The following is a 27,591-nucleotide window of genomic DNA, read 5'->3' as shown; positions in this document are numbered from 1 at the left end:
GAGGAAGAGAGGTGACCTGATCGAGGTGTACAAGGTAATGAGAGGCATGGATAGAATCGATAGCCAGAGACTTTTCCCCAGGGCAGGACTGACTGCCACAAGGGGTCATAGTTTTAAGGTGTTAGGAGGAAGGTATAGAGGAGACGTCAGAGGGAGGTTCTTCACCCAGAGAGTTGTGAGCGCATGGAATACTTTGCTAGTGGTAGTCGTGGAAGTGGAGTCATTATTGACATTTAAGTGACTGCTGGACATGCACATGGACAGCAGTGAATTGAGGGGAATGTAGGTTAGGTTATTTTATTTTGGATTAGGATTATTCCACGGCACAACATCTTGGGCCGAAGGGCCTGTACTGTGCTGTACTTTTCTATGTTCTAATTCATTACACACTCCCCAAGATCACTGTCTATTTATGCCACACACTACTCTTTTTGAATTTTTCCTTCACTCCCATTTGCCTCAGCATTTGGAACTTACCTCCCAGAGTTTTTTCACATCTCTCTCCATTTCAGCAGGTTCCTGTTTGCCTGCACTTTAGGTTACTTTCCCTACTCTTCCTCAGTTTTCTGAATCCTTTGGTGAAGTGCTTTGAGCTTTGCTGCTGGATTATAGAGCTGCTGATGATGTGTCGCTGTATCAGATAATCCTTGTTAAAAATGAGTACCCACGTGTATTGAAGATGTTATCACAATGAACACTGTAAGCACATTTGTTTTCTGGTTGTTCTTATGTGGAGCTACACTGGGAAGTAGGGCCAGAGCGAATAGTTGTAAGAAGAATGTTTTCATGTTGAAATCAGTAAATCCTGACGAATGTTTCAATTCTACTTTCATCTTTAATAATTCACTACATCCCATTTGTCTCCTTTAACCTTACATTTTTCATTAAGTTTTCCCTTCTCTCCTATTATCAAATCAGCAGCCCAGGTTAATGAATACACCAGGAGAAAGGGATGAGTAACAAACACAGAAATACAACTGCGACTGATAAATTCAAATCCTGCTCACTGGTGTGATTCTGACTGTCTGCCCATGTCACTAAATGTTGCAGTGCAGATTTGTACTTGTCTTTGGCTGGAGTGTATGTAGAAATGAACCATTGGGTGTAGTTTGCTTTCATCAATGCACAATTATATTCTTTTGTATTCCAGGTAGAACTTGCTTTTGTGTCCTGAAGTTTCAGGTATTGCCAACTGACCATTCCCTTAATGATTTTCTTGTGATGTTGCCATTTTTCAAAGAAGATCTGACTTGTTATTGTAGCTGTTGAGAAATTACAGAGGAAGGCTGCAGCCAAACAATTCAGTAAATGAATGAGTCATCTTGACTCAAAACGTTAGCTTGCACTGTCTCCACGGATGCTGGCTGACCTGATGTGATTTCCTGCATTTTATTTGTTTACAGTGAATGAATACTCTGTCTCCAGTCATCTGCTACCCTGGCCTTGCAGTATGACTCATCTGTTATTATGTAAGGATTTGGAGAGACTGCACTAACTTTAGTCTATTGGCTTGTAAAATGTTGAGTGTGTAGACATTTTTAATCAATTTCTTTAGATAATTTTTTCATTCATTCATGTATGTGGGGACTACTTGGCTGGGCCAAAATTTATTGCCCATCCCTAATTACCCACTTAAGACTCAACTGCATTACTGTGGGTCTGGAGTCACATATAGGCCAGACTGGGTAAGAATGACAGATTTCCTACCCTGAAGGACATTGAGTGAACCATGTGGTTTTTTATGACTAATTGATAATGGTTACATGGTCACCATGAGGGAATCCTTTTATTCGATATTTTTATTGAATTCAAATTTCACCTTGTGCAACGGTGGATTCGAAAACATGTTCTCAGAAAATTAACCTGGAGTTCTGAATTACTAACCCAGTGACAACATCACAATACCACTGCCTCCTATAAAATTTTGTGATACTTCCGGAGCAGGTATCACCTTCTGACATTATGGCCTAGAGGTAAGGGCATTACCACTGTATTACGAGCTGCAAACTGCATTTTCACAGCACTTTTTAAGCTTTTTAGTCTTTTTTTAACTAAAATGATACACCCCGGCAGGAGTGCCTTCAAACTGGGCTTTCTGGCCCAGCGTGCTAGGGACTGCATCACAAAATCCTCAACGCTGACTGTTGTTAATATTTTAAACAACTTCTTCAGGCACACTTTGACACATGTTTAGGGAAAGTGGGACTTGTATCCGGACCGTCTGACACAAAGGTAGGGACGTTTTCACTGTGTCACAACAGCCCTGTGATGTCTTTGGTAGAGATATTTAATCAATTTGTTCAGACAGATGTTATGACAAACCTCTGTTACAGGTGGGAATTCAACCTTGGCCTCCTTGCTCAGAGTTAATGACACTACCATTTATCACACTGAGTCCAATTTGTTTAAGGAACCTAATGACAACTAGCGAATGAATGAACTGCCTGACTGCTAGGACAGGATGGGCTGCAGGGTCTCTTTCTGTGCTGTAACATATTATATGACTCTAAACTGTCAGTCGTCTGTTCTGTCATCATCTTTCATAGAACATAGAACATTTCAGCACAGTAGAGGCCCTTCGGCCTTTGATGTTGTGCCGACCTGTCATACCAATCTGAAGCCCATCTAACCTACACTATTCCATGTACGTCCATATGTTTGTCCAATGACGACTTAAATGTACTTAAAGTTGGCAAATCTACTACCATTGCAGGCAAAGCGTTCCATTCCCTTACTACTCTCTGAGTAAAGAAACTACCTCTGACATCTGTCCTGTATCTTTCACCCCTCAATTTAAAGCTATGCCCCCTCATGCTCGCCATCACCATCCTAGGAAAAAGGCTCTCCCTATCTACCCTGGCTAACCCTCTGATTATTTTATATGTCTCAATTAAATCATCTCTCAACCTTCTTCTCTCTAATGAAAACAGCCTCAAGTCCCTCAGCCTTTCCTCGTAAAACCTTCCCTCCATACCAGGCAACATCCTAGTAAATCTCCTCTGCACCCTTTCCAAAGCTTCCACAGCCTTCTTATAATGCGGTGACCAGAACTGTACGCAATACTCCAAGCGCGGCCGCACCAGAGTTTTGTACAGCTTCACCATAACCTCTTGGTTCCGGAACTCTTTCCCTCAATTAATAAAAGCTAAAACACTGTATGCCTTCTTAACAGCCCTGTCAACCTGGGTGGCAACTTTCAAGGATCTGTGTACATGGACACAGAGATCTTTCTGCTCATCCACACTACCAAGAATCTTACCATTAGCCCAGTACTTTGCATTCCGGTTACTCCTACCAAAGTGCATCACGTCACACTTGTCTGCATTAAACTCCATTTGCCACCTCTCAGCCCAGCTCTGCAGCTTGTCTATGTCTCTCTGTAACCTACAACATCCTTCGTCACTATCCACAACTCTACTGACGTTGGTGTCATCTGCAAATTTACCAACCCATCCTTCTGTGCCCTCATCCAGGTCATTTATAAAAATGACAAACAGCAGTGGACCCAACACCGACCCTTGCAGTACACCACTAGTAACTGGTCTCCAGGATGAACATTTCCCATCAGCCACCACCCTCTGTCTTCTTTCATAGAACATAGAACAGTACAGCACAGAACAGGCCCTTCAGCCCACAATGTTGTGCCGACCATTGATCCTCATGTATGCACCCTCAAATTTCTGTGACCATATACATGTCCAGCAGTCTCTTAAATGACCCCAATGACCTTGCTTCCACAACTGCTGCTGGCAACGCATTCCATGCTCTCACAACTCTCTGCGTAAAGAACCTGCCTCTGACATCCCCTCTATACTTTCCACCAACCAGCTTAAAACTATGACCCCTCGTGCTAGCCATTTCTGCCCTGGACCAATCAGCAAGCCAATTTCCGATCCTAACTGCTATATCTCCCACAATCCCATTCCTCCACATTTTGTACAATAGCCTACTGTGGGGAACCTTATCGAACGCCTTGCTGAAATCCATATACACCACATCAACCGGTTTACTCTCATCTACCTGTTTGGTCACCTTCTCAAAGAACTCAATAAAGTTTGTGAGGCACGACCTTCCCTTCACAAAACCGTGCTGACTATCCCTAATCAAATTATTCTTTTCTAGATGATTATAAATCCTATCTCTTGTAACCTTTTCCAACACTTTACCAACAACTGAGGTAAGGCTCGCTGGTCTATAATTACCAGGGTTGTCTCTACTCCCCTTCTTGAACAGGGGAACCACATTTGCTATCCTCCAGTCATCTGGCACTATTCCTGTAGACAATGACGAGTTAAAGATCAATGCCAAAGGCTCGGCAATCTCCTCCCTGGCTTCCCAGAGGATCCTAAGATAAATCCCATCTGGCCCAGGGGACTTACCTATCTTCACCCTCTGTAGGATTTCTAATACCTCTTTCATGTGAACCTCAATCCCACCTAGTCTAGTAGCCTGTATCTCAGTATTCTCCTCGACAACATTGTCGTTTTCTAGAGTGAATACTGTTGAAAAATATTCATTTAGTGCTTCCCCTATCTCCTCTGACTCCACACACAACTTTCCTTGTTAAATTTAGTTTGAAATGTGCCTGTGATACAACCATGTGATGTTTTGCTTTATATTTGGGTGCCACATTGTTATACCCAGTTGGAGTAATACCTGAAGATCAACCTCTGCTATTCCCAGAGCTGTCACAAAATTAAAGATTTTGAAAAGTACACAGAATTCCCCAATTTACCTGCCATGCACCACGCAGTCCCATGTTGACAGAGGCATGGACCAGGTTTCTTAACAAAAATTACTATTTATTACTATATTCTAGCTACTCGTAAATAATTATCAGCCATCGACATATAACTGTCCAAATCTAACATCCTTAAAAACCTTCCTTTACACACAATATGGACAGAGAAAGTCAAGGTAACAAACATGGGTGTATGGACAGAGGGGAAGATTGGGAAAGCAGTCAGTGATCCCTATTCACAAGATTTGCTGAAATGATTCCCGTGTGGATCCAAACACTATTTCTTGATCTTTCTCCTTATGTTTTCACTTGTTTTCAAGAGGCACAGGGTGACTGGTTCAGACTTATAAAGTATTATCTGTTGGTTTATTAATTAATATCAGTTTACATCAATTGCTGAAGGAAAATATAAAACTTTTCTTTTACTGCAGAGAATAGAGGTAGCTCCTGAGCTTACAGAGATTTGATGGCTTCCCACTTGTTTACAGTCCCAAGCTGTTTATCTACCGGAGGGCCAATTGTGTACTTGTTGACAGGCAGTAGGTCTTTGTAATTGGTATCTGGTCACTTGTCCATTGACCAATCAATTCCTTGCTGCCAGCTGAAGCAACATTTTTACACAGCTCTTGACTTTTCAAGCTATCCAGTCCTGCTTAAACCAACAGCTGTGTAAATAGCACTTACAATGGATGCCAGGTACTTATAGAGTCAGAGAGCTGTACAGCATGGAAATAGACCCTTTGGTCCAACTCAAATATGCCGACCAGATTTCCAAAATAAATCTAGTCCCATTCACCAGCAATTAGTCTATGTCTTTCTAAACCCTTCCTGTCATTATTTTTTGGATTCATTCACGGGATGAGGGCATTGCTGACCAGGTAGCATTTATTGCCCTTCCCTAATTGCCTGGAAGGCAGTTCAGAGTGGGTTCAGAGTCACATGTAGGCCAGACCAGGTAAGGATGGCAGTTTCCTTCCCTAACGGATGTCGGTGAACCAGGTGGGTTTTTCTGACAATCAACAATGGATTCGTGGTCATCATTAGATTCTTAATTCCAGATATTTTATTGAATTCAAATTCTACCATCTACCATGGTGGAATTTGAACCTGGATCCCCAGAACATTATCTGGGTTTCTGGATTAACAGGCCAGCAATAATACCTCTAGGCAATTGCCTCCCCTTATACCCATCCAGATGCCTTTTAAATGTTGTAATTGTACCTACTTCCACTGGCAGATCAAACCATACACGCACCACCCTCTGCTTGAAAAAGTTGCCCCTTAGGTCCCTTTTAAATCTTTTTCTTCTCACCTTAAACCTATGCCCTCTAGTTTTGGACACCCCTGTGTGGGGAAAACAACAAAGAACAAAGAAAAAGAACAAGGAAAATTACAGCACAGGAACAGGCCCTTCTGCCCTCCAAGCCTGTGCTGATTGAGATCCTCTGTCTAACCTGTCATCTATTTTCTAAGGGTCTGTGTCCATTTGCTCCCTGCCCATCCATGTACCTGTCCAGATATATCTTAAAAGACGCTAATGTGTCTGTGTCTACCACCTCCGCTGGTAACGCGTTCCAGGCACCCACCACCTTCTGTGTAAACAACCTTGGCTCTTCACCCTATCCATACCCCTCATGATTTTATACGTTTCTATAAGGTCACCCGTCAGTCTCTGACATTCCAAGGAAAATATCCACAGCCTATTCAGCCTCTCCCTATAGCTAAAACCCTCCATCCCTGGCAACATCATTGTAAATCTTTTCTGAACACTTTTGAGTTTCACAACATCCTTCCTATAGCAGGGAGACCAGAATTGCACACAGTATTCCAACAGTACGCTAAATGATTGCTGTTAAACACCACAGTAATCTTTCATTTTTTTAAAATTAGTGCTGGCCGCATATCAGTCCAGAAACCAAAATACAGAAAAATAAGGAGGACACAATCTTTTGTAAGTTAAACACCAAAAGAACTGTGGATGCTGTAAATCAGGAACAAAAACAAAGTTGCTGGAAAAACTCAGCAGGTCGAGCAGCATCTGTGAAGGAAAGGACAGAGTTAACTTTTCTGGTGACTCTTCATCACAGATGTTGCCAGACCTGCTGAGCTTTTCCAGCAACTTCTGTTTGTGACTTTTCTAAGTTGTTGCCATCCACTCGCGTTCAGAAGGTTGTCTTGACAATGAGTGAATTCCAAGGCCTCAGTTTTTTTTGTATCCAGAAGTGCTCTAACACACAACTGAACTTGTTTCCCTATCATCAAAACACCTGGGCTTTTTTCAGCTATTAACCACCACCAGTAAATTACCTGTGTTTTCCAGTTAATTAATTTATGAACAAAGATCGTTGGGGGCACTGCAAACTGTCAAAGGTGAGGGAGAGTGGAAAATAGAGTTGTAAGAGGAAAGCTTTTCATATTGTGTTGGCTGTGACTTCAGAATCTGCATTTGTAATTGTTGTGTAATTAGCTGCTCTCCAAAGGAATAGTAATTGTGATCCCAGAATCCCTGTGCTGGGAAACAGCAATGTCAGACATGGTTGTGGTTTCCAATCATTATGAAGCAATCACTCCTGTGCCCTTTCACCCATCGAGGAGTATAAACCACTGTAACCAGTTAGGACTTGGAGGAACTGCTGTTGGAATGAATCCGTCTTTGGTGTTTGTTTTTCTTGGGTGAATTGGGTCGAAGTGGATTGAATTGGGTCAAAGAGAGTGGCTTCACTGCCCTGTGAGCCTTTCTGGTCTCAAAGGAGGCTGATGGCAAGAAAACCTGCAAAAATTATATGAAATTGTTACTGCTGTCTCCCCATCTGAGGATGTTACTGGGTCATTAATGTACACAACATTCCGCCCATGATAACAAAGTGTGAGGCTGGATGAACACAGCAGGCCAAGCAGCATCTCAGGAGTACAAAAGCTGACGTTTCAGGCCTAGACCCTTCATCAGAGAGGGGGATGGGGAGAGGGAACTGGAATAAATAGGGAGAGAGGGGGAGGCGGACCGAAGATGGAGAGTAAAGAAGATAGGTGGAGAGAGTATAGGTAGGGAGGGGATAGGTCAGTCCAGGGAAGACGGACAGGTCAAGGAGGTGGGATGAGGTTAGTAGGTAGATGGAGGTGTGGCTTGGGGTGGGAGGAAGGACCGGTTAGGGAGGCAGAGACAGGTTGGACTGGTTTTGGGATGCAGTGGGTGGGGGGGAAGAGCTGGGCTGGTTGTGTGGTGCAGTGGGCGGAGGGGACGAACTAGGCTGGTTTAGGGATGCAGTAGGGGAAGGGGAGATTTTGAAACTGGTGAAGTCCACATTGATACCATATGGCTGCAGGGTTCCCAGGCGGAACATGAGTTGCTGTTCCTGCTGAGAGGGTCTAGGCCCGAAACGTCAGCTTTTGTGCTCCTGAGATGCTGCTTGGCCTGCTGTGTTCATCCAGCTTCACAGTTTGTTATCTTGGATTCTGCAGCATCTGCAGTTCCCATTATCACTGATACAATTTCAACACTCTCCGCCTGTACAGTTGTGAATTTAAATGAAATTTTTTTTTAATGATTAGATTAGATTCCCTACAGTGTGGAAACAGGCCCTTCGGCCCAACAAGTCCACACCGCCCCTTGCAGCATTCCTCTTCCGAAGACTAAAGGAAATCTGGAAGTAAAAGCTAAAAAGACACAGCATCCGCATGAGACGCGGATTCAGTGAAGGAGCGGGGGCCTTTAACATGAATGTACGAGCTGCCCTGTCGATCCTTAGGAACCTGCTGTGTATTTACAGCCTTCACTCAGATTGTGGGTGTGACTCCATCCCTGTGAAACCTGTTTTGTACTTTACCGATTGAACCAATGCCAGTAAACAAGAGCTGGGAATCCGAGAGCCCAGGAGCGGCTGCTGATTAAACAGGAGAGAGAACACGGATCCTTCAAAGACAAGAGTTTTACACGTTTCAGAGCGAGCCGTTCTGAGGAATTTCTTCTTCAGTCTCGGGCTCCGCAAGGTGTCTATGTGTTGCTGGCTTAATCCCCCTTGGAATTACTAGCACAGAAACATTCAAATCCTTTAGTGTGTCTTTTGGGGGTAATTTGTGAGCAGACGTGGAAATACCTCTTGCCTCGGGATTTTTACAGTTGGCAGGAATATGCGGAGTAGAGCAGCCCCTTTGTCAGGAATGTTACGTCTGATAAGAAAATATGGGATGGACTATCTCTCTTGTTGGAATTGTTAAACCGTGCCAGGTCATGGAGGGTTTATGTGAAAATCAGGAATGGATTTTTTTGAAGAAGAGTCTATGCCCGAAATGTCAGCTTTCCTGCTCCTATGATTGGCCTGCTATGTTCATCTAGCTCTCCACCTTGTTATCATGGATTTTTTTCTCTGGTTGGGAACAGTGTTGAGAGACAGAATATGCAGGATAGTTTAGTTCTTGTTCTGTGTCTGGAATACATTTGGAGAAAATACTAGTTTGTGGCTCAACTCCTTAGAGATTTGTGAAACAATATAGAGCAGAGTTAGGCTTTCCCAGGGGTTAGGGTGGTCTGTGGGCACAGAACAGATTAGCTGGAGTGAAAACATGCAGTGAAAGAGATTCAGATGTTGGATCAGTGCAGTTACCGACTGAGGATTGGATCAGCGCGGTTACTGACGGAGGATTAGCTGCTATGTTGGATCAGTGCAGTTTCCTAGTGGGGATTGACTATCGTCATGGGTTGGTGTAGAAACTGATGCTCATTGTCTTTGGTTGGCAGTTGACTTTTTAAAAATTCATTCATGGTATAGGGGTGTCACTGGCAGGCCCATCACTTTTTTCCCCCATCCCTAGTTGTCCTTGAGAATGTGATAGTGAGGTGCCTTCTTGAACTGCTGTCGTCCATTTTGTAAATGCACACATGTACATGCGTGTGCGCACCCACATCTACACCCACACCCATTGAGCAGTGATATCTTAGGATGGTGAGTGGTTTGGAGGGGAACTTGCAAGAGGTGGTGTTCCCTTGTATCAGCTCCTTGTCCTTTGCGTGGTCCCGGGTTCGGAAGGTGCTGTGTAAGAAGCCTTGGTAAATTTTTGCAGTGCATGGTGGAGGAAGTGAACATTGTTGGACATAGTCCGAATTGTCAAGTTATCTGATACCACAGTCTGTCTGAGCTGTCTGGTAAGGAATGACCATGGATAAAGAGCAGAGACTGTTAGCTGCCAATGGAACTGGAGCAAGATAAAAACCGAGAGGTACAGATGTGTGAATCAAGAACAAAAACGTTGTTGCTGGAAAAGCTCAGCAGGGCTGGCAGCATCTGTGAAGGGAAGAAGTAGAATTAATGTTTTGTGTCTGGTGACCCTTCCTCAGAACTAATAGTGGCTGGGAAAATGACAGTTTATATGCAGAAAATAGGGAGGTGGGTGAGGTAGGGAGTAAACGATAGGATAGAGCCCAAAGAGCAAGAGTTCAGCTGATTTGTGAAGGAAGTACAGGGAGACAGCAGTCAGTGATGGTTTCATCTTGGGAGTTGAGAGTTAAGCTATTGGCAGTGCTATGGTCATGGTTCCTTAAGGGTGTGATTAATAACACCTTTCTCGAGTCCTGCTTTGACTGAGTGAAATTTCATAGCAATAGAAATGTTTGCTGTGTAGTCAGCTTTTGGTCAGGAATGGACTGTGCTTAGAATTCTGTGACGCAGAGCTGCATATCATTGGACGTTGAATCCCAGCCAGTCATGATGCCGGTCGTGTTAGCATTGTAATGTCATTGAAATTTCAGGGAGCTATCCAGTGCTGTTGGAGTTCAGGGGTGTTGTGGGTCTTCAGTCCGTTCCTGTCTAGTATTGCAGTCTACTTGGGAGTGCACTACATTGGTTGATTGAAGTGAAATTGCTGAACATTCAGGTGCTTTCATCATCACCAAGATGAATAGCAAATTTTAGAGAATTGAATCAGATTTTGAATAATAGGCCAAGCAGCATCAGAGGAGCAGGAAAGCTGATGTTTCGGGCCTAGACTCTTTTGCAGAAAAGGTCTCGGCCCGAAACATCAGCCTCCCTGCACCTCTGATTCTGCTTGGTCTGCTGTGTTCATCCAGCTCTACACCTTTATCTCAGATTCTCCAGCATCTGCAGTTCCTACTATCTCTGGAATTATAGACAATATATTCAAGCATGTGGAGAGGAAAGGAGGTTTTAGGGTTAATGAGATGGACCAATTAATTACAAGGACATGGAAGTAGAGGTAGACGCTGTGATGATGAGTCTTTTGAATGATCTGGTCAATGGCATCATTTCTAAATGAGAGAGACAGAAAGGGAGAGAGACTTTACTATAACAGCTAACATGAGGACCACAAGGAACTTTTGTTGGTTAGCAGGAGCCAAACTAAAAATCATCAAAAAAAACCCGAAAGAACTGCAGATGCAAATTATCAGTTTGACTCATTGTGCCTGTGCTGGCCTTCTAAAGGAACGGTTCAACCAGTCTCCCTCTTCTACCGTCTCCCTTTAGCCCTAGATATTGACCGAATTCCCCTTCGAAAGCCTAAATTGATGCTGTGCCTACAACTCTCTTGGGCAGAGCATTCTAGATTCTGTGTGAAATAGGTTTTTCTCATGGAGAGGGTATGATAGGAGGAAAACCAAAGAGAGATAGAATGGGTGGGAGGGAGCAGCAGAGGGAGCTGAATTGTTGGACTTGGTGACGAGATGTCTTCACATCCTCACCCCTGTTGAAGGTGACAGTAGATGGACCAGGGAGATGATAAAATGTAGAGCATCACAAAGTCCTGAGCCCACCAGGATGTGAGATACATTTGAAATGTTTCTGCCATGATGGTAATCAGTGATTGAGATCTCTACATATCTGAGCTGCTGTTCATGTTGGGTTTGGTTGCAAAGTAAGTTCCTGTCTGACTCACTGATTTTCTATATGGACTGGTGTGGACTGCAGAGATGACCAATCTGGGAAAAAGTTAGATTGTCCTCCTAAACAGCAGGTAGGTCATTGGCTTAGCAATGTTTCAAATAACTGGCTCTTGTTTATTGTTATCACATAAGCACACAGTCTAATCCAGTGCTACCCTCGAGCAAGTGAGTAAAGGCTGACTTGTCAGTAGGATGGATCAGTTAAAAATTTTGTATGCAAAGGAGTGTGTGTGTGTGTGTGTGTGTGTGTGTGTGTGTGTGTGTGTGTGTGTGGGTGTGTGTATGAGAGGGAGGGAAAGAGAGGAGAGTACGTGGGTATGCTTATGTGGGTCTAGGTATCAGTGTGTTCATATTGTCTGCAGTTGCATGTTTATGGCAAAGGCACGATCCAGGAATGATATGCAGAGGACACATACCGCTTGTGTTCCCAAGTACTGAATCGCCACTTATGGGAGGGATTGCAGTGAGAGTGAAAATGCAGAACAGTACCTAATGCTGGTTAGCACCTTCAAAGGGGAATTAGTGTCTGTGTAAATATGGGACTGTGCGGTTGTGACTGCATATATGTGGGACTGTGCAGGTGTCTATGTACATATGGAGTGAAAGAGAAGTGTGTGCATATCTAGATGTGGGACTGTGCAGGTGTCTGTTTGTAAGGGGCTGTATTCCTGCTTCTGTATGGGAGTGCATATGTCTGTGCACATATGGGAGGGAGAGGTATGTGTGTGGGTGTGGGTTAGGATTGTGTCCATGTATAGGTATGGGAATGAGAGGACGGGGAGTGCGTATGTTTGCTGGTGTATCTGACTCCAACGTTAACGTATACAACCGCATGAGTGGAAATGAATAAAGGGGTTTCATTTTCAGAGATCAGAAGCTTTTATGACGTCACCATATAGCAGGGAGATCTAACCCTGGCATGCTCAACAACAGTTAAAACCCACTATGGTCAAGAGACAGCCACGGTACAAAGCAAGAAACTGTTTAACGTTTTACTGTCTGTGTTCACGAACGATTGTGTTGTTCTGCAGGAAAGTTTTTGTTTTGTCTCTGTACAGTTGGCTTTTGTCTGTGCAGTAATTCTATATGTTAACCAAACCTGTTATTGATTAACTGCCACACAAATGATTGCCAGCTTTCCTTTTATTTCAGGAACTTAAATGAGCTCCCAGCCTGCTCTGCAAGTGGTAGGACAGTAGGATTGAGTTCACCGCTGTTTGGTTCCAGCCATTCCAGAGTTTATTATTGCTTTACATCTTGCAGTTAGACCACAAATCATCCTGCATTATTGTGCTGCAGTAGATGCATGCTTTATATTCTAAGTGGGCCTTTCACAGCAAGACCCTATCAGACTAAAACATCGTTGGATTTCAGCTCATCTCAGGGAAACCTGGGTTAGCGAGCAGCCAAATCAGTCCAGGTTTCTGTCTCCAGAAAGGCCCCAGACCCGGCGTAGATGTGTCATGGCAATTTGCACAGCATTTTCTGCAATATTTCACTGCCTCGGCACTGATGTGATCTTCACATCTGCTAATACCTGTAGTTAAGATTTTGAACATTTTCCAGAAAGCAGATGTACGTACTGGTTTGGAACAGACTAACTGTGTGGGCTGCTCACAGAGACTGCAGGTAGAACCTTTCCTTCAGACATTTTCAGGCATTAGCAACATTTCTGACTTCTCGATCCATAAGCATAACGTGTGCACTGACTTCGGGAATCTTTTGGGAGGTAGCTAGTTAACTTGCAAAATCTATATTTGCAGTCTAAGAGGAAGCATGCCAATTTCTGAGGCAGCAGTGCAGGATACCTCAGCTCACTGCAGGCCTGACTGCTGAGAACCAGACTGATGGAGTGGCAGAGAGGCAGTGCCGCTGTCTGTAATATCTGTGACACTTATGGAAGGTTCATTGCATGTAGCTTCACAGTTCTTCACTCTGGAGCAAGGCAGCGGCGATTATGGGCAAACATCAGTCTTACCATTTGCTCCTGGTAAACTCTTCCACAGCCCAAAATAAAAGGCTCCAGGCTCCTGTTGTAAGGAATGTTCTGTTACCTGCTTTGGATTGGACACAGTGGAATGCAACATATTACAGGATCCATGTGCCACTCACAAGATTCTGGCAATGTCTAACGATAGTGGTTAATTACTCTTTTAAATGCTTCTATTGGAAACCTGCTGCAACCAGGCAGACAGCCGTTGCTGTAAAGATTCTGTCGCTGGGCAGATCTCCTAGAGGCAGGAGCACGTCGAACAGCTGATTTGATTGTGGAGTTCCAGGTTTCCTACCCATGCTTTCTAAGCTGCCACAGTAGGACTAGTATGATTCCACCCTGCTTTTCTGCTTAATTATCAGTCTTTCCTCATCATCAGAGTTAAATAAGTCAAACTAAAACTTACAAGTTGACAGCAGTCACAGTGTCTGTGTAAAGCTGGAGGTTAGGCTCCAGTATAACCCAGCTCTCTTCTCAGATGGGTGTCAAGCTCTCACTTCCTTTCCCCACCCTCAGTGGAAATTTCTGGGTGTCACTGAACTCTCCCTTCAGATTCCAGCACAATAGCAGTTTGCTGCCACACTGGTTGCATCTGTGTTTACAGTGGACCTTTAATGGATGGCGAATTAGATGAAGTGTTGAAATCAGTAAGATAAAGGGAAAAAAAATCAGAATGTAGACAAAGGAATGGTGAATAATGGATATTATGCTAACTACTAGCCAAGAGAGGGAGACACTTAAGGGATGTGAACAATAATTACCAAAGTACGCCATGGGATCTCTCTCTAATTCAGTTGGCCAGTTTGTACAAATCATTCCACTTTTTACATTAGTCTAATCCTAAACCACCAAAATTCATTTTCACCAGACTCACTATTAGTAATAGCCCAGATCAGCTAGCATTCACCAATACCATAAAAAATGCCAAAATGTCAGCATAGTGGTTAGCACTGCTGCCTGATAGCACAGGGGATTCAGGCTCGATTCCACCCCCAGGTGACTGGCTGTGTGGAGTTTGCACATTCTCCCCGTCTCTGGACCTATCACTCGATTGCTCAGTTTCACTCTCTTTACCTTGACTTTAAGATTCCTCACCTCCCTCAGACTTGCCCTCTCTTGAATGAGATGCAGGAACAGACAAGGAGAGACTCTGTCAAAGGTGCATAGTGAGTTCAGTGTTCTTGCTGAAAGTTTGAAGAAGATATAGATTTGTGAGCTGGCAAGTAACAGTAAAATGGCAAGGAACCTTCTGATTCTGCCACGTTGGAATTTCTACTCTGAATGAAGACTGAGAAAAGGTTTAATGAATTCAGTGTGGAAATATAGAATAGCTGCAAGCATATGTGCATATGTTTCATTTGTTTCTACTGAGGGAGGAATGTAATTGGCCTGGTTTTTGTTTGGGAGCTAAATAGTGTTAGTGTGCACCCTTGCTGAGTGGTGGGTGTGTGTACACTGAGTATGTTTGCTGAATGGAATGTTTATGTGTGCTGAGTGGGGTCTGTGTGTGCTGAATAGTGTATGTATAAACTGACCAGCGTGTGTGCATGCATTCAGCAGTCTGAATAAATTCAGTTTTCACCATCTGCGTAGTGAAATTCGAACCCATTTTCTCAGGATATCATCCTGGGGTTCTGGATTACTGGTTCAATGATAATACCACTACACCACCTTAGGTGGGTCTGCGTGTGTGTTGAGCAAGATGTGTGCACTTATGTCCTGAAGGGAGAGTGTGTGTGTCAAACTTCAGCAAGTCTAGCAGTATCTATGGAGAAAGGATCAGAGTCAACATTCAAGTATAGAATGACTCTTTTATTAGAGTCTGAAGAAGGATCAAACTAGACTCAACACATTAACTCTGCTTCTCTCTTCACAAATGCTGCCTGACCTGCAGTTTCTCCAGCATTCACTTTGTTTGTTGCAGATTTCCAATATCCACAATATTTTGCCTTTATTTAGATGTGCGCACACGCTAAACAGCTTGTGTGTTGGCTGAGAGATGTGTGTAAGGTTGTGTACAGAGTGTGTCTAAATGTGGGTGTGTGACAGCGAGTCATAATATTGTTTCCTTCTCTACTTTCGGGTTTTGTTTACTTTGCCATCCAGTGCCGTGCAATGTGACCACACTTCCCAAGTGTGCTTTGCCTGCACACCCACATGATCTGCACCTTTTTAATAGACCACACCACACTGTGCTTGTTTTCAAGATTATTTTACAGCTCTTAATATTGATGCATCTGTCCACTTCTAAACTGCCTCTTGCTGTTTGAATGTCATCAGAAAATTTGGTTCACTTGGTGTGGTATCAATGTGAAGATAGACTTGTCTGATAAAATTGTGATGTCTTTTTTACAAATTGATGAATAGCTGTAGTTCTGCAAATGAGAACCACACAAAAAACAGAAGGTGGGCATTCGGCCCATTGGGCCCATGTCAGCCCTGTGTAAAGCAGTCCAGTCAGCCCTCCTGCCTCAGTCTATCCTTGTGGTCATGCATGTTCATTTCCGGCAAGTTTCCATTCAATTCTCTTTCACTTAACTGATTATCTTTACTTCTGTCAACCTGGTAAGAAGAAATCTCTGGGTAATTACCACTTACTGTCCGCTTCACCACATCCCTTATCCAAAAAAAGTCTAAATCTTTATTTCCCAGCAGCTGCCTATCCCAATGAAACGATGCTGCAGGCTGCACAGACTGATTTCTCTCATGGTTGCCAAGCTGTCATCTGTGTGCTTGCATTGGAGTGACTTTGTTTTAAACTCTGTAATGCGCTGCTTGAAAGATTGGTGGGAGCAGAGTCAACAAGAACATTCCCAAGGGAATTGACTCAATCCCTGAAAAGGAACGGTTTACTGGGCTGTGAGGAAAGTGGGACAAAGTGGAAAAAATTTTCAAAGAGCCAGCACAGATACTGTGGGTTGAATAGCTTCCTCCTGCGCTGTATTGTTCTGTTGGCATCAGCAACAGGGAGAGGGATGCTTTCAGCCTCCATGTCATCGGTAAAGTTGATGTTTTATTTCAAACTAAGAATGAAAAGAGTTGAAGTGTATCATTTTCTTCAACAATGGAAAGCTCTTTGCATAAATGTACTTCCCCTACACATGCTTTCACCTTTAAGTTGCAAGCTGATTTTAGTATGGTGAAGGGAGAAGAGGTGATTGTCTAATAGAAGATTTAAAGCCTGCTGTGATTTTGTGTAGCCTTTACTTTGGTCTGTATCTAATTGACACATTTTTCAGCTTTTTTGAATTGGAACAGAGTTTCTTTGATACTGGTGTTGCTATGGAGATGACCTCTTTTGTCAGTCAGTCTGAAAATTGCACTAAATGGTTTCTTAAAGGGGAAAACTTAATTTGTTTTATTTTAAAGCAGCGGAATAGATATGCCCCAACAACTCTGTAAAGGCTGTCCCGAGTTTGGTGCTAATTGAGATGTTTAAAATGCTGGAAGGTTTTGATCATGTAGTCTACTTCCTCCTCTGGGGGTGGGATAGTTGAGAACAAAGGTGGGAAGTAGGAAGCATTCTTCTCAGTTTGCTCATTTCTTCAGGATCTCTCTCTACTTCCCAACTTTCAGTCCAAGATTTGTAAGCATCAGTGCCTAAGCCATATTTCTCATGCACCCTGATCCCAGGATTGCTCCAGCTGATCTCTCGTCTCAATGCTGTCAGATGTGAATAATCTTCTCCATCATTTTGGACTTTTTCAGCAATAAGAAAAACGATTGATGCAGGAAATGTAAGAGAATGGAACGCTTTGCCTGCAACGGTTGTAGATTCGCCAACTTTGGGTACATTTAAGTCGTCATTGGATAAGCATATGGATGTACGTGGAATAGTGTAGGTTAGATGGGCTTGAGATCGGTATGACTGGTCGGCACAACACAGAGGGCCGAAGGGCCTGTACTGTGCTGCAATATTCTATGTTCTAAGAAATGTAAAATAAAAACAGACAACTCAGGAGGTATTCAGTGATATTTCAATTTCATGCTTGTCTTTAAATCATTGTCAGTTATTTTCCAGGAATCCCCTTATGAAGAAATTCTGTTCTTGTCTCTTTTGAGATCTCCATTTACTCTTATCCTGGTCTCAAACTTCTCCACAATCTGTGGTGTTCCTCAAGCATTGGCTTTTAAAACATTGCTGGACTTAGATACTCTGGCCAAATCCCCAGAACTGTTGAATTATTTTTCCAAATACGACTTAATGTTACTACATTTTTAATATAAAACCACTGACTGCATTACAATTGAGAAAAGGTAACCACAAAGACGTGAGGGAGAAGCTGGCCAGAGTTGATTGGAAGGGGAGCCTAACAGGGAAGAAATTGGTGGCATAACTCAAAAGGCACAGCAAAAATTCAGCCCAAGCAAGAAGAAATATACTAAAGAGAGACCAAGGCAACCATGACTGACAAGGGAAGTCAGAGACAGCATAAAAATAAAAGGAAAATCATACAATGTGGTGAAGATTACTGTGAAGCCAGAGGATTGGGAAGTCTTTTAAAAATGAGCAGAGGACAACTAAAAAAGCAAAGGGGGGAGGGAGCCAGGGAATATATTAAATACAAGGGTAAGCTAGCTCGTAATTAAAAGAAGATTGCAAGAGTTTTTTTGGTATATAAATGTAAAAGAGACATGAGTGAACATTGGAGCACTGCAAAATGAGGCTGCAGAAGTAGTAATGGGAGCAAAGAAATGGCAAAGAGATTGAATAAGTACTTTGCATCAGCCCTCATGGTGGAAGACACCAACAGCTTACCAGAACTTCGAGCGCCGGGGACAGAGTTCAATGTAGTGGCCATCACTAAGGAGAATGTGCTGGGGAAGCTGAAAGGTCTGAAAGTGGATAAATTACCCAGGCAGATGGACTACTCCCCTGAGTACTGAAGGAGAGAGCTGAGGAGATTGTAGAGGCATTGGTGGTGGTCTTTCAGGAATCGTTGGAGCCAGGGAGAGTCCCAGAAGACTGGAAATGTCACACCCCTGTTTAAGAAGGGAGGGAGGCAGACCACAGGAAATCATAGGCTGGTTAACCTGACCTAGGTCATTGGGAATGTTTTCAAGTCTATTATTAAGGATGAGATTGTGGAGTCTTGGAAATACGTAGTAAAATAGCATGACTTTGTCAGGGGGAAGTTATGCCTGATAAGTCTGTCAGACTTCTTTGAAGAGGTAAGGATCAAGTTGAATGTAATCTATTTGGATTTCCAGGAGTCTTTTGACAAGGTGCTGCACAGAGGCTGCTAAGTAAGAGCACATGGTGTTCGGGGCAAGGTACTGGCATGGAGAGAGGATTGGCTGGCTGGCTGGCTGGCAGGAGGCAAAGATTGGAGATGAAGGGACTGTTTATCAGTTTGGCAACCAATAACTAGTGGAATTTTGAAGGGGTCTGTGTTGGGATTACAACTATTCATGTTATGTGTTAACAATCCGGACAAAGGAACTGATAGCATTGTTGCTAAGTTTGCAGATGACACAAAGATAGGTGGAGGGAGATGTAGTGTTGAGGAGGTGGGAAGGTTGTAGAAGAACTTAAACAGGCAAGGAGAGTGTTTTCCATTTGCCACTTCTTTGCCCAATGTGGGAAAGTGTGAGATTATTTAGTTTGGTAGGAAAATTAGAGGTGTAGACTATTTTCTAAATGAGGAAAGGCTTTGGAAATCCGAAGCAAAAAAGCACTTAGTCCTAGCTCAGGACTGTCTTAATGTTAACTTACAGGTTCTGTTGGCAGTTGAGCAGTTGCAATCATAGCATTCATTTTGAGGGGGTTAGAATAAAAAAGCAGAGATGTATTACTGAGCCTGTATAAGGCTCTGGTCAGAAGACATTTGGAATATTGCCTGCAATTTTGGGCCCCCTATCCAAGGAGGATGTGCTGGTATTGGAAGAGGCCCAGAAGAAGTTCACAAGAAGGATCTCAGGGATAATTGACTTGTCATATGAGGAGTGGCTGAAGACTCTGGGTCTATACTCAGTGGAGTTTAGAAGGTTGAAATGGGGATCTAATTGAAACCTACAGAAAACTGAGAGGCCTGGATTAGAGTGGACATGGGGAAGATGTTTCTGCTCATAGGAGAGACTGTGCCCTGAGGGCATAACGTGAGAGTGAAGGTACAACCCTTTAGAACTGAGATGAGCTGGAATTTCTTCAGCCAGATGGTGGTGAACCTGGAACCAATTGCCACAGAAGGCTGTGGAGACCAAGTCACTGCGTATCTTAAGGACTGAGATACGTTCTTGTTTGGTGAGGTGTTCAAGGATTACAGGGCAAATGCAAGAGAATAGGATTGAGAAAAGTATCAGCTGTGATTAAATGGCAGGATAATCATGATAGGTCAGATGGCCTAATTCTGCTCCTATATCTTATGATCTTATACATATCCTTCTGAATGGAGTGGGTTCCAAATACCACTTCTAAATGTCTGTAAATTATACGAAGAACAGCAGATGTCAGACATCTGAAACAAAAACAGAAATTGTTGGCAAAAATTAGTAAGACTGGCAGTATCTGTAGGGATTTAGCAGAATTAACATTTTAAGTCCAGTTCTGATGAAGAGTCAATTCAAAACGTTCATTCTGCTTTCTCCCCACAGATGCTGCCAGACCTGCAGAGTTTCGCCAAGTACTAAATGTACTTGCTGGGCAGACTATGAAACATACCGCAAAGTAGATCTAAAAATGGCCTGAGTATCAAAATAGCACATGATGTTAGCACTCTGTGATAGGTTTGCAGCACAATCGAGTACTCTTTGTGGATTGGTGCTAATGTGGTTAACTATAGAAAAGACCTCCAACACATTGGAAAACGTCAACTAAGCACCAATGCTCCTGTCAAACTATAGCAGTTTCCTGTATCATTCAGTTTGATTTTCAAACATCTGTTGCAAGCTAACCACAAACTTCAGGTTTTGAATTGAGACTTTTGGTTGGGGCTTTGCACATGGGAACTCTGGAAGAAATGTTTGAAGGATACCAAACCTGAATCTTTAGCATTCATCTGGAATCTTTCAAATGTTGCTCATTGACTGTGCTATTATGGTCCTCCTTGAAGTCCCCTGTTCAAAGTTAATTGACAGTGTTGGCCTTGGCTCAGTGGTTAGCAAGCTCTGAGTCAAATTCTGCTGCAGAGGTTTGAGCACAATATTGTGGTTGACACTTCAGTGCAATAACTGAGGGAATCCTGCCTTGTCAGAGATGTTGTGCTTCAGATGAGACACTAAACTGAGAGCCCACCTGCCCCCATTAGGAGGGTTTGAAATTTCCACAGCCATTGCCTTGACAGAGAGCGGGAAATTCCCTGGTGCTCTAGCCAATATTTATCCTTCAACCAACATCACTAAAGCAGACAATCTAGGTATTTATTTAAAAACCGAATGAACTGTGGATGCTGTAAATCAGGAACAAAAAGCTGGAAAAGCTCAGCAGGTCAGGCAGCATCTGTGAAGAAAAATCAGATTTAACCTTACAGGTATGGTGAAACCTTCCTCAAAACTGATATTTATTTAATTGCAGGTTGTGGGAGCTGACCATGCCAACTTGATTTCCTGCATGACAACTGTGACTACTGTTCGGAAGTGTTTCAATAAAAGTTTTTCTGTAAGATTCTTTGGGATGCTGAGAGGTGATAAGAAACACTGTGTAAAGCCTGAACAAAAACAAAGTTGTCCCCAGTTCTGAGGAAGGACCCAAAACATTAACTCTGTTTTCTCCTTCACAGATGCTGCCAGACGTGCTGAGCTTTTCCAGCAACTTTGTTTTTGTTCCTGATTTACAGCATCCGCAGTTCTTTTGGTTTTTACTGTATAAAGCCTTCTTTTCTGACTGTGTGTTTGGTAGGAAAATTGGTCGCTATTCGTTTGTTTAAATTCTATCCAAGGTAAAGTGATTCATGTTCTTGCCTGTTTCAGGTCTTCCCCGGTTTGGTGGTCAACCCCAAGCTGTTTCTGTGCATCAAGGTGACTCCACCCTGTTAAGATGTGAGGTGAATGGTGACCTTGTTCCTTTTGTGAGGTGGGAACACGACCGTCAACCTGTAGTGTTGGAAGGAAGGTTCCTCAAACTGCCCAGTGGTTCCTTGGAGATCAGTAATGTCTCTGACATTGATGCTGGATCTTACCGCTGCTCTGTGGAAACCGCAGGTTTGTCTAAAACAAGTGAAGAGACAGAGCTCACCGTTTTACCAGGTAACTGTCTATCACAATAACTAGGAGAGAGTCATGAAAAGGGGCAGGTTGCAGTTTTTCACCTATGGAATCCTGTGTGATTTATATAAATGATTTTAGATGAGAATATATGAAGTGCGGTTAGTAGGTTTGCAAATGACACCAAGATTGGTACCATAGTGGACAGTGAACAAGTTTATCTAAGATTACAAAGAAATCTTGATCAGTTGGGTCAATGGCCTGAGGAGTTGCAGATGGAGTTAAATTTGGATAAGTGTTAGATATTGCATTTTGGTAAAACGAACAAGATTGGGGCATATACAATTAAAAGTAGGTCCTTGGAGAGTGTTGTAGAACAGACACCTCTGGGTTCAGATATGTAATTCTCTGAAGTTTGCATCACATATAGTTAGGGTGGTCAAGAAGATGTTTAACATGCTTGCCTTCATTGTTCAGACCTTTGAGTATAGGCATTGGGACATGTTGAGGTTGTAAAAGACATCAGTGAGGCTTCTTCTGGAGTAGTGTGTCCAGTTCTGAACTTCCTGTTATGGGAAGAATATTATTAAGCTGGAGAGGTTTCAGAAGAGATTTACCAGGATGTTGCCCGGAATGGAGAGTTTCATTTATAAAGAGATGCTAATAGGCTGGGACCTCCTGCCCTGGAGCATAGGAGGTTGAGAAGTGACCTTATAGCTGTTTATAAAACTCACGAGGGGTATAGATGAGGTGAATGGCAGGTGTCTTTTCCTTATGGTGAGGGATTTAAAGACTAAGGGACATTTTTTTAAGGTGAAAAGAGATAGATTTTTAAAAAAGAAATGAGAGATAATTTTTTTTACACACAGAATGGTTCTTGTTTGGAATGAACTTCCAGAGGAAGTGGTACATGCAGGTACAGTTACAGTTAGAAGTTTTAAAAGATATTTAGATAAGTTTGTGAGTAAGAAATGTCTAGAGGGATATGGGCCAAGCGTAGGCAGGTGGGCCTAGTTTAGTTTGGAATTATTGTTGTCATGATTGGCTGCACCGAAGGATCTGTTTCTGTGTTCTGCCACTCTATGATGACCCCAGACTTTATGTGAAATGAGTTTAGATAATTCTAATCCAATGCCTAACTGCTTTTATTCTGACATTCAGTCAGCTATCTCACTGAGAGGGTGTAAGATGATTGGTAAATAAATGTAAATGTAAGATATCATTCTGTTACAGTTAGGCTGACTCCAAAGTTGACGTTCAGTTAAGGAAGCTTTACTTTGCCAAACTTTGTCAATGTTCCATTATAACAAACTTCCTTTGCCTCAGTGAACTTGAGATTAATTCTGCAAAAAGTTTTAAAATATAGACTGTTACTCTCATTTATTCCACGTTCATTCTGTCTAATGGTTGTATGTATCTGTACCTGTCATGTCTGTGTGCACTGTTATAATTGAAAATAGGAGCTCTGTGTAATTTTGATAACTGTTCACTGATAGTCTCACTTTGTTCTTTTTCAGAGATGGGTGCAGAACGAAAGGTGAAGTTTCTGCAGCAACCTGTTCCTGTTAGTAAAATAGCAGGCCAGACAATAATATTACCTTGTGTGGTCTCTGGTTACCCAAGCCCCACCATTCATTGGAACCATAATTCAGACACTATCTTTGAAAGGTGAGTTATTAACTCCATTCTCAGAGTGAACTTGTTAGTTTAGACTGGGAGAACATCATTGATTATTCATCTAGGACCCTTAACCGATAATTCTCCATGACCCTGGTCATGACTCACTTGCCATTTTTTTTGGGTCTTTGGCAAAGTTGGCACAAAAATGTGGTTTAAAGGCAGTATGGGATGAAAACCCCTTTATAAAATGCCATTTGTATGGCCATTGTAGCCAAGTCACAACGTTTGTGCTCTAGAAATCCTGTAACACAGAGACATCAACCATAAGTAACTAAATATGAATTACAGAATAACAAGAGCTAAGACGATCTGACTGAATTTGAGAGTTAAAGAGAATATGGAAAATGTGTAACTTAGCAGTGTTTCCTGTGGCTTTGCAGATTAGAGTGAAATTCAAGTGGAGAAGCAGAGTTACAGGATGGGGAGAATTTAGACAGTGTCTCAGATAGCATTCACCCTCCATTTAAAAGTCAGGCAGTCGCACAATTTTGACTCAATATTGTGATTCATGGTTAATAAGCAAAGCTTGGGATGTAATAGGTTAATAGCTATGGTGCCAGGTTGGTAAACCAGAGTGCAGAGTTCAAATGCAACCATGGCACATTGTGAAGTTTAATTCATCAATCAATGAAGGTTGATCATTTATGAACTGGCATCAGAAAAACGACCACAAAACCTGCTGGATTGTCATAAAATCCAACTCAAAGTCCTTCAGAGAAGGAAACCTGCCTCATCTGGTTTGCCTGGAATTTCAGTCTCAACTAATGTGGCCATTGGTATGGATAATAAATGCCCCTTTGCCAGTGTCAATCCGCATTTTGAAGAGCAGATTTCAAAAATATTTTGGAATAGATTTGGTTGGTATGCTGGCAATTATCTGCATTGCAGAATAAGCAGGGAGTCTTACAAGTATACTATCACCACCACTTACAGCAAGAAAGCTTTAAAGAGTCCACCTGCATTCTACATAAGCATATAGGATGTATGATGGAGAAAGGTTGAAAAAAGTGTTAAGAGATCTGGACATGTATCTGATGAAACCGTTAAATAATTGCTCAGAAGGTAAGAACATAACAAGAAACAAGACTGAAGCTGACCATTTTATCCTTTAAGCCTTTTTTAAAAATTCACTCATGGGATGTGGGTTTCACTGGCTGGGCTGGCATTTATTACTCATCCCTAAATGCCCTTGAATAAATGGTGGAGAGTGTTTTCTTGAACTGCTGAAGGAATACCCCAGGCTGTTTGAAAGGATGTTCCAGGATTTTCATCCAGCAAAGTTGAAAGAATGGATATATTTTCAAGTCAGGATAGTATGGGAAATTACTGACTGGAGCTGCTGAACTTTGTGTAATCATTACCATTGACATTACGATGGAGGGAAGGTCATTGATGAAGCAGCTGAAGATGGTTGGACCAAGGACAGTATGCAGAGGGTCTCAGTGACTATTACCATGCAATGCTAGTGTCGCTACCTCTGAGCCAAGAGGCCTGGGTTCAAGTCCTATCTGCTCCACAGGTGTTTAATAACATCACTCAATAGGATGATTAGAAAATTGAAAAAAAAAACTGAGGATTTCCTGCAAAGATGTCTGACCTCCACCCACTGCAACCATCTTCTCTTGTTCCAGGTATGACCCCTTCCATTGCCCAATTATTTCATTAACTCCAGTTTTGTTTGGGCTGCATCATACCACACTCAGTTGAATGTGACTTGATGTCAAAGACAGCCACTCTCACCTTACCTCTGGAATTCAGTTTTTTTTCCACGTTTGTACTGAGGCTGTGATGAGATCAATAGCTGAAAGGCCCTTGCAGAACTGAGGTGAACATCACTGAGCAGGTTATTGTTAAATTGGTGCTGCCCTGATGGATCTGTCTTTGGGCTAGTGAAGGGATAAATAGCCAAGCTGGTTGCTGCTGTTCACTGGCTGTCCTATATAGCCTGAGATGTAAATGAAGCACTGGCTGATAATAAGAATAAACTTGGCCACAATACTCCAAGAATTGAAACCTGCTAAACATGCTCTATCTAGTTAAGCACAACAGTGACAGGACAATATACAGAACACCAGCATGAAATGCCTTTTAAGGCTGGAAAGGAGAAGGAGGAAGAAGTAGGATTTTGAGGTTGGGGTACAGGAGGGCTGCTGTGAGCAGAGAGAATTACTTGAGGTTTGCTTTTTTAAAGCGTATTTTCCCCAATTGACCTGTACTAAAATAGACATCCCAAACAGGGAAGTGAGTGTCTTATTAAGGTTGAGCCTGACGCTGCATGCGGATTATCAGGGACTTTCTTTCAGCTGTGTATAGGTGCTACTGAAATGGCGTAAACAGCAGGAATTTATCAGATAAACCTTTTTCTTTTAAAAAAAAGCCCATTGATTTATGTCTGCTTTCCAATGCAAGTGTATGTGATTTAATGATGGCCTATAATTCAGTAAATTCTATTGGGGCTGAGAAGTAATCAAATAGAGCTGCAGACATCTTGAATGCTGGGCAATGTTGCATACGGATTGTTGTCAATTCAGACTTGCTACACCTCTATATCAGTTTGAAAAAGCATGCAGTGTTAAAGGAGATGTTTGCAGGGAGAGGCTCCTATAGAATAATGAATTTTGTATCTTACCAGTCTGCAAGACTGGGGAAAATAAATAATTAATCAAAACTGGGCCAAATTTGTTTGAATTTCCCTTAAAATATTGTCAGGAGCTGATAGCGTAAGTGACCATTTCCCACATGCAGTAATGCAATCTCTTCGATTCAGACCTCAAACAAAAGTCACAATGGTTGTGACCAGATAGAGTTAAATTCCCAGTCCCCTAAAATAATCTTCCTGGATTCTGACCTTAGCCAAACACTCCATGAGCATCCAAGCGTGTGGTTTCTGCCTGCAGGGAAGATTGTATTTCCTTGTGTATATTGTGTCCTCACTCAAATTATAATGGGTGAGATTTTAATACCTTCAAAACACAGGCTCTTGGACAGAGTTACAGTCAGCCTAAAGTATACACAGCTGTTATCTATGTGAGGGATTCTCTGTCCCAAGTTGTAGCTCAGCAAACAACCTTTCTCTCACCTTCAGTAAATTCATTTGTTGCTCTTAACCTCTTCAGAAGTCCCAGTAACATCTTTGCCTCTGTACTGATAATGATTCTCAGGTTTTTGGTATCCTACGTGCCCTTTCCCTGTTTACTGACAGCTGATGTTTTCCACTAATCCACATTTCAACAAGTTGTGTGCTGACTTTCTGTTTCATTACCTGCAATGTAATGATGTTGAGAGAGTTACATAATGGGATGAAAGATTGCCAAATATGTGAATATTTCAGCCCCTGTTGAGTTCAGGCAGTCTCTGTACTGAAGAGGCCTTGAATGAGGTGCCCCTAGGAGGAATCAAATTCAAACACAAACTCAGAACTACAGCCCAAAAACAGATACACATTTTATTAATTTGTGTTCTTTCCAATAACCTTTAATGTGATGGCTACCTCTATGTCTGGATATCATTTGGGTAAAACTTACTTGCAGGTTCTGTTCTGAAATCCAGTCTGTCAGGCCTTTCAAGTTGTGTAGAATTTTTAAAATTCAACTTAAGCCCAGGAGTTTGTTCCTTGCCAACCACTTCACATAGGGTCAGGGAGCTTCATTCTCACTTTTAAAACAAAACCTTTTAATTATCCAGCCCATCCTGTTATGAGATGTACATCATCTTTACATACACCTAAGATTTTACACCAAAAACCAATTAATCTTAAAAGAGAGAATTGCCTGAGGAGAAAATTGCGAAATGTCTTCGTTTGGATGAGTTTCCTTCTCCGCTCTCTCTCTCTTGGAAATGCTCACTGTTCAGGGGGCACCCATGAACCTTCGGCCCAAGGAATCATTCTTGCTGTGTGTGCCTGATTAAAGAACAGGAAGCCGCGAGTGTGTTCTGCTCCTCTGTTAGATCATTACTGTTGTGTTTTGTAATTCCATTTACCACCTTGATTTCTCTGACCTCGAGTACCCTTGTCTAATAGAAGGGTATTTAATGTTGTTCTGTACTTCAGCTCCGTTTACTTCCATATCTCTTAATCCTTTTATCTAATAAAATGTTTATTGATCTTTGTCTTGAAAGTGTTAATTGATCCGGATTCCCTGG

The 27,591-nt window shown here is 42.4% G+C and overlaps 1 protein-coding gene across 10 annotated transcripts in view; it reads left to right on the top strand.

Annotated features, from left to right (window-relative positions):
- neo1a (neogenin 1a) overlaps positions 1 to 27,591 on the top strand; it is a 189,975-nt gene that overhangs the window by 78,361 nt on the left and 84,023 nt on the right. For all 10 annotated transcript variants that reach the window (XM_048520567.2, XM_048520568.2, XM_048520565.2 and 7 more), the window contains exons 3-4: positions 21,535 to 21,810; positions 23,286 to 23,436. In XM_048520567.2, the coding sequence (XP_048376524.2) occupies positions 21,535 to 21,810; positions 23,286 to 23,436 (427 nt within the window). The remainder of the gene's footprint in view (positions 1 to 21,534; positions 21,811 to 23,285; positions 23,437 to 27,591) is intronic.

This window comes from Stegostoma tigrinum, chromosome 36 (genome assembly GCF_030684315.1).
Source record: "Stegostoma tigrinum isolate sSteTig4 chromosome 36, sSteTig4.hap1, whole genome shotgun sequence".
Classification (NCBI taxonomy): domain Eukaryota; kingdom Metazoa; phylum Chordata; class Chondrichthyes; order Orectolobiformes; family Stegostomatidae; genus Stegostoma; species Stegostoma tigrinum.
This window is presented reverse-complemented; position numbering and strand designations above follow the sequence as displayed.